Source organism: Diorhabda carinulata, chromosome 11 (genome assembly GCF_026250575.1).
Source record: "Diorhabda carinulata isolate Delta chromosome 11, icDioCari1.1, whole genome shotgun sequence".
NCBI classification, from domain to species: Eukaryota; Metazoa; Arthropoda; class Insecta; order Coleoptera; family Chrysomelidae; genus Diorhabda; species Diorhabda carinulata.
In genome coordinates, this window is record NC_079470.1 from 12,886,436 (window position 1) to 12,894,057 (window position 7,622).

The window sequence follows — 7,622 nt, forward strand, 5'->3', positions numbered from 1 at the left end:
GATTTTAATAAAGAAATATGAGAATGTTGGTGTTTAGGTGCTGACCAGAGCACCACGGATGAAATAAACCTGTTCCACATTAATATTTAAAGAACTTTAATAAAATTAATGGGTTAAATGTACAATTTGATTTAATAAAGTGACTAATTAAATGGTTTAATATATTCTAATATTGGTGGTATATAACGAAGACTCGGAATAAATATTTGAAACTAATTCGCTTCTTAAGCTGTTTTTCTTCTACTATTTTGTTAAATTGGATAACTTATAAGTATTTTACAAGTTTCTAAAGATTGGTGGTTATTTCGATACAAAAAGTTTGTTAGAAAATATCTTATTCTAAATTCTGAGTCTTAATATTACCTAAAATAGTAGATCTACAATATAATAATGGTATAACCACTACTAAACAAAAGGTATGTCGCATGCATGCATGTTTGCATCCATCAAAAAGCTTGTTTGACTATCGGATATTTATTTATGTATAGAAAAAACCTACTTTTATCAGATAATAATTTATTTATAACACGATCTTCTTTGTATATTTGTTGCATCTGAACTACTGCTTCAAGTTCTTCGGTCTCTTTCGTTAGATGTTACAATCCATAATTTTGTTTCTTAAAGCGTTGTTAAATATTACTTCAACTGCCTATCAAAGTTGATTTTTTGATTAATTGTATGTTTTTCAGTGTAACATGATCTTTTTCTACAAGTTCCTCTTCTATACATTCATTTGTTACATTTGAACTACTTCCTCCAGTTCTTCGGCCACTTTTGTTATATGTTACAATCCATAATCAACTGTAGTACCAGTTGTGTCCCCATTTCATTTTTTTTTTCTTTATAGTCTTGTTAAATAATATTTCAACTACCTATCAAAAGTTGATTTTTTGATTAATTGTATGTTATTCAGTGTAACATGATCTTTTTCTACAAGTTCCTCTTCTATACATTCATTTGTTACATTTGAACTACTTCCTCAAGTTCTTCGGCCACTTTCGTTAGATGTTACATCCATAATCAACTGTAGTACCAGTTGTGTCCCCATTTCATTTTTTTTCTTTATAGTCTTGTTAAATAATATTTCAACTACCTATCAAAAGTTGATTTTTTGATTAATTGTATGTTATTCAGTGTAACATGATCTTTTTCTACAAGTTCCTCTTCTATACATTCATTTGTTACATTTGAACTACTTCCTCAAGTTCTTCGGCCACTTTCGTTAGATGTTACAATCCATAATCAACTGTAGTACCAGTTGTGTCCCCATTTCATTTTTTTTCTTTATAGTCTTGTTAAATAATATTTCAACTACCTATCAAAAGTTAATTTTTTGATCAATTGTATGTTTTTCAGTGTAACATGATCTTTTTTCTCATCTTTATATGTATTTGTTACATTTGAACTACTTCCTCAAGTTCTTCAGCCACTTTCGTTATATGTTACAATCCATAATCAACTGTAGTACCAGTTGTGTCCCCATTTCATTTTTTTTTCTTTATAGTCTTGTTAAATAATACTCCAACTACCTATCAAAAGTTGATTTTTTGATTAATTGTGTGTTTTTCAGTGTAACATGATCTTTTTTCTCTTCTATATATGTATTTGTTACATTTGAACTACTCCCTCAAGTTCTTCGGCCTCTTTCGTTAAATGTTACAATTGATAATCAGCCAGTTGTGCCCCCATTTCATTTTTTTTTTCTTTATAGTCATGTTGTTAAATTTTATGTCAACTACCTACCGAAATTATACTTGATCAAATATTATGTTTAGTGATGGTAGATCGAATAAAAGGAAAGAAGTTCTAGAAGCTAGAAAAATACGAGAACTGGCAGCTAGGAATAAAGAAACGCATATGCAGCAAGTTTTTATTCCGCGAACACAACGAGTCGATACGAAGCAATGTAGAGCTATGGACATTAACACGTTCGCTGCCATTCTAATCGAAAAATTAACGCCTATAAAAAGGGATCAGGATCAACAAGAACTTTTAGAAAAGAAACTCAAAGAAGTAAGTCTAAATCATCAAACAAGTTTGAATTCTTATTATATTTGAGTTCTATATATTTTTTATTGTTTTAGAACGAATCAAATTCGAAAAGCGATATCCAGTCAGCAATAAGAGAACTAGAATTAGGCGACGATAATGATCCGGAAGATATTTTGGATCAACACCTTTCCAGGGTTTTATCAGATCGTAATTCTTGTAGATCACCTGGATTGTGCAGTCCTAGACAATTTTCACCTCCAAGGAATAGGTCAGTACATTCATTTTTTTGAAATATCACCAATAATAACTAGTACTAACTTATTAATTTTGTTCCAGACATGTCCAAAATTCTTATCCTCGATCGAGAAGAAAAGAAAAAGAAGGTTCGCTTTACAGTATAGATTCGGGAAATGTCCACGATTTCGCTGACGGTTCCGAACACAAAATGACTATGGTAAAATCTAAAAGTATGCCCGAATATGCCGAAGAACGATTTGTACGAGCGCCATCAGGAAGAAGGTATCTTATATCACTAAAAAAAATTTATTTAACAATTCTAACAGTATTTTTTTATTCTTTTTAGGTTGCCGAAAAAACCTCAATCAGAATTTGCCGACAGTGGGGTATCGGTGGTATCAGACGCTGCCCCAATGCCAGTAAAAGAAAATCGCGTATTGAACTGGCTACTAGAATCCGATAAAAGTGGCAGGGGACAAAGTCACACCCACAGTGAAATGTCACTGAAACACCGGAGCCATAGAACCAGCAGTGCTACGTCTCCTAGTGCGGGAAGAAGAAGAAAAGGATTCGGTTCGAGGTCGAGCTCGTTAGAGAGAAGTAGCGGAAATGCTAATCTAGTTCCTGCCCAACCTTTCATCGCTGATCCTAATATGCCTCCCTTACCATCGCCTAATACAGCGATACAATTGGAAGAAGCTAGAAGAAGATTGCTGGAGGATGATATCAGAAATAGGCCTAAACAAAGGTAAACAATTTTTCCCAATCGAATTCAAAATTTAATATATTTTTATTTTAGGTCTCCTGCGAGTAGATACTACTCAGAAATATCCCACAGTAGTCAATCGACGTTGAAGAAATCTATAAGGGGTCCTAGACAAGTTAACGTAGGTGTATCTGATGATGTAACAACAGTTGTGTTTACTTTTTGCGAAGAACAGTTTCCTTATAGAACCAAAATTCCTGGTACTCAGATAACTTTGAGACAGTTCAAAGAGTATCTACCCAAAAAGGGAAATTACAGGTAAGTTTGAGGATACGTTGATATTTATGAGAAAAAAATTTAATTGTCTCTTTCAGATACTTCTTCAAGACTTTATGTGAAGAACTTGGTAACACGGTTATCCAAGAGGAAGTTAGTAATGATGCAGAGGTACTTCCGTTATGGGAAGGTAAAATAATGGCCCAAGTGAAGCCAATCGACTGAGTTTTTATTTAAGTTCTAACTGATACTAAACAGAAAACTATTTAATGATTAATTAAAGTCCTTTTTAACCTTCTGTAGTAAGTTTTTTTGCAAATAATTTATTTTTTTCTTCTTTGTCGTTGAATGTTTTTTTTTTCCTATCTAATAAGACAACATTTTGTAAAATTTGTGCATCGGTTAGGCATTTCAGATATTGTTAAAGGTACCCTAAATGGGTGAATAACTTTAAAAGAATAATTTCAAAATAAAAGCTTCGCTCTGATTTTAAAATAATTTCCAAAAATACATCGAAATTGATGAAAGCAGATACCATTTGTAACGCTTTTTTAACTTAACCTCTTGAAATAGACTGAAATTGCCTTGTTTCTTGTGTATTATTTTTTTATTGCATTCATGTTATGAGTTTATACTGCCAATGCATTATTTTTTCGATTGTGTCTATTTAAACTGACACTCAAACACATAAATTCGCCCAATTTAGTCGCTAAGTCCACCTAAGTTTTTTTTTAGGAAAATATGTGTTCATAACGTTTCTTTTTTCATTATTAGGAAATATTTCAGGTAATTAAATTAAAATGATAACAGTATAAAGTCAATTACCGCATCAAACACATACTTTTCTTCAAAGAAGCCCGTGTAGCATTTTCGTTTTGTAAAAAGGTAGCGTTAAACTTCTGAATATAATTTATTTATTGTTATTTTTTAAGAAATAGTAATATTTTTTTAATTGTTACAATTTTTAAAAGAAAAAAGCAACAAATTTTTGTAAAATAGACTTTTGTAATTAGATCATAGATAGTAGAAAGTACTATAAAAAAGAGAACGGCAATAATGTCTATAAATGAAGATTAGTAGGTGCGTATATTAAGTGCCTTCAATATATCTGTTCACTTTATCGCGAAAAAAAAACTGATTCAATTCTAAAATAAAACAACTGAATTATTTTTCACTATCATATATGCTGTTGTCCTTTTTATCCGAATACGAACCTTTGGAAGACCAGAAAAACCATATAGTGTGTTCAGAATTAATATCACCACATATTCCAACTTGATAACGGTTGGAATTCAACAAATCACACACTGATTAACAGTTTCAGGTTTTTTTTTTTTAGTTTTTCATCTATTTTGACTTATTTCAAAAGTATAGGTAGGGTTCTATAGTTAGTTCTTTTTTTATTAATTCTTTATGTGTATGTCTTCTCTATTCTTCTTGGGTCCTTTTTATTCATTTTTTCTACCTCCCATGAGTACTAAACAATTCTGAATTTACCTGTAAAATGATTAGTTAAATCTTAGGTACCAATGACTCAATATATCTATGGAATCCTCGAAGAACCATACAATGTAATTGTGAGTTTCAGTTTCTTTCGATTAGTTACAATTTCTATTTCAATCTCAAATATATATTTTGTTGTTTCACCTAATCCTAGAAGTGAATTAATTTCATTTACGTTACTCTAATTTTCACTAAAAGTAGGAAAACTACAAAAAAAATTTCCTCGATATAGTAAACAATATAATCAGTTGTTTTGTTAAAGATCGATTAATTTCCACAGAATATGAGTTAATAGGATGCTTCCAATAACAATTCCTTAAAAAGTTGTACTTAAAATAATGGATTTTGGAGTGGTTTTGTGGAAAAAATTAATAAAAAGAAATGCCTATTCTCAAAATATTTATTTCATAAGAATTTAAATTGTTCAAACAATTTTTTTTTATAAGATTTTGGTCATTATTATTTCACATTGATGGATTTCTAAAGGATCAAATGAACAACTTTTTTACCCCGTTACTATATTTTTAATTGATATTACTTCATGTTAATGTAACTCAATAGAATTCCAGTTCTACTTAAAATGTCCTCACTAATCTATGTATGAACATACATATTCTTTTTTTATATATAAACCTAACTACAGTGTGTTCGATATAAATCAAACTATTCTGTTACTTATCCTCATCAGTAACCAAAAAATCTAATTGAAAATTCGGTTTCTAAACTATCCAAATTAGAAAATAATAGAATATTTGAAGACTCTGTGAAAGTAAATACTGAATAGTAGACATTCTTTACTTATAGTCTTATTTTTTGCAAGCCAAGACTCATGTCTTACTCAGCATATGTTTTCTGTCCATAGCAAATATTTTCTTATAATCCAAAGAATATTTTTTCGCATTTTCTTTGTTATTCAAAAACCTAAATAATACTTTAATTGAAGTATTTGCAAACAATTACATACTACTAACTCACATATTGTGTATGAAAATAAAAATTTTTCAAACTTAGTTTTAAAAAATTTTTTATTTTTCAGTAGTATAGTAGAATTTGTTTCGCTAATACTAACGTTTCATCTACCAGAAACTTTTTTCCATTTATTTAATCATTAATAGGAAAATTTTTTCATTTAGAAAGTTTTTTGTCTTACCAGGTATGAGAATAGCTGTTTCATTTTAAGGTAACCTTGTAAATAAACTTGACATGATTATATATAAGTATATAACGCAAATGTATTATTTTTTTTAATTAAAATAAATATTGTTAATACATGGGAGCATCCTTTTTATATATATATATATCTACCACAAATTCTTATCTCCACAAAAACAAAGTTTGATTAAATAAACAATCACAAAATTATCTTTTTATTTCCAATCACTTAGTGTAGATTCATATACCTCATTTCTTTTTGTTTGTTTTTTTTTTCTAGTAAATATTTTTATAGAAAAGTAATGAGCATTTTGTGAGTACTTTTACTATTAACCTAATTTGTACATTTTATAATAGAACTGATTGAACAAAAATCTTAGATGTTTTATTTTTTACCCCAAGAACTATAAGTGTAAGTATAATGAACAATGGAGCTATAAGGTGATGGTTAGGTTATTTTGTGCTATACTAGAAAGCCAAAAAAATTTTGTAACAAGCACTTAGAAGAAATGTGAACATCTTTGACTAACAACCAATATACAGATTTTCCGTCTAATCAAATTTAATGCTGAAAATACCTAGTGGGGATCTAGAATAACAACTACAGAAGGTGAAGAAGCAATAAAAGAATATATGTAAAACTTTATCCATTGGAAAGCCTATATACTAATCAACCGATCCCAACAAGATTCTAGACCCTATTGGCAGTTGGCAGCAACAGGTCATTACCATCAATAATGATTCACTGAAAATGTCCTGGTTTTTACAGTTAGTGCAATTGTGTGTTGATATAAGAGATAGTTCAGTTTTTTAACAATCAATTTGTGAATAAAGATTTTATAGATTTCATCAGACATATTATCAATTAAACCAGTCAAAAGTAAAATTACATGAGACCTATATGGCTAATCAATTTTAGGGCAAAGATACTCTAATGTGTGTTTCTAAGATCTATATCAGATCGGAATCAAAATTGTATGAATTGGTTAAATTAAATTTCACTTTCCAATTTTCTATGGTGTGTATCAAAGATACTAATATTTATTGTTTCAACTACTGTCCAAACAGTTGTTTTGAATTTTCTTATAACATTTGGTACTATTCATCTCAAATGAAAGTTCTATTATCAATGGAAATTTTATATCAATCTGAGTATATTAACACGAGAAATTTGAAAAAATAGTAAATTAAAATCTTAAAGACGAAAATAAAACTAAACAGTATAATCAATTAAATATGAGAAATTTTTCGATTGGAAGGTATATTCATATTTAAAGACAATTGATTTTAAATAATATTTATTAACTACGATTAAGTATTAGTTCAAGCACATCCTGGAAAAGGATCTGTTCTATTTTTTCTCATTACAAATTGAATTTTTCTATCCATATCCTCATTGTATATAGATTTACACCTTTCAAAGTTTATCCTTCTCCTGAACTAAAATAGAATGTAATAATTCAAGAAAAATTGTATTTGAGCTTTAATATTAGAGTGAAAAGTTTTTAAATTACCTGGAAAGGTTTTTCAAAATATCGCGTTCTTCTATATTGATCTATAATGTCTTCACGCCCTAAAATTCTATTTAAAACTCTACAAGCTGCTTCTACATCATTGTTTTTTACAAAAACCGTTCTTGCTATGAAACTAGCATGTCTCATTTTGACGAAAAATTTAGAAACTTTTTCAATAATAGAAGTTATAACCTTAAAAATCTCTTCTTTTTTACGAAAGTGACTTTATTTCAATAAGCTGA

The 7,622-nt window shown here is 29.1% G+C and overlaps 2 protein-coding genes across 5 annotated transcripts in view; one reads left to right on the top strand and one right to left on the bottom strand.

Annotated features, from left to right (window-relative positions):
* Positions 1–6,240, top strand: part of LOC130899580 (axin-1) — a 44,414-nt gene extending 38,174 nt beyond the window's left edge. For all 4 annotated transcript variants that reach the window (XM_057809616.1, XM_057809619.1, XM_057809615.1 and 1 more), the window contains 6 exons: positions 1,776–2,013; positions 2,085–2,260; positions 2,329–2,511; positions 2,576–2,977; positions 3,029–3,253; positions 3,310–6,240. In XM_057809616.1, the coding sequence (XP_057665599.1) occupies positions 1,776–2,013; positions 2,085–2,260; positions 2,329–2,511; positions 2,576–2,977; positions 3,029–3,253; positions 3,310–3,436 (1,351 nt within the window). In that variant the 3' untranslated portion in view covers positions 3,437–6,240. The remainder of the gene's footprint in view (positions 1–1,775; positions 2,014–2,084; positions 2,261–2,328; positions 2,512–2,575; positions 2,978–3,028; positions 3,254–3,309) is intronic.
* Positions 6,241–7,147: 907 nt separating this feature from the next.
* LOC130899581 (28S ribosomal protein S21, mitochondrial) lies at positions 7,148–7,594 on the bottom strand. The gene is made up of 2 exons (XM_057809620.1): positions 7,381–7,594; positions 7,148–7,306 (listed from the first exon to the last, which is right to left on the bottom strand). Exons 1-2 carry the CDS (start codon positions 7,525–7,527, stop codon positions 7,190–7,192), a joined length of 264 nt encoding a protein of 87 aa, XP_057665603.1. The 5' UTR covers positions 7,528–7,594; the 3' UTR covers positions 7,148–7,189.
* Positions 7,595–7,622: the final 28 nt, after the last annotated feature.

Excerpts from the sequence above, each read along its gene's own strand:
- LOC130899581 (XM_057809620.1), bottom strand. The coding sequence starts at position 7,527 with ATGAGACATGCTAGTTTCATAGCAAGAACGGTTTTTGTAAAAAACAAT. Across the intron at positions 7,307-7,380 it reads ATTTTGAAAAACCTTTCCAG|TTCAGGAGAAGGATAAACTT; the intron begins GTAATTTAAAAA and ends ATTCTATTTTAG.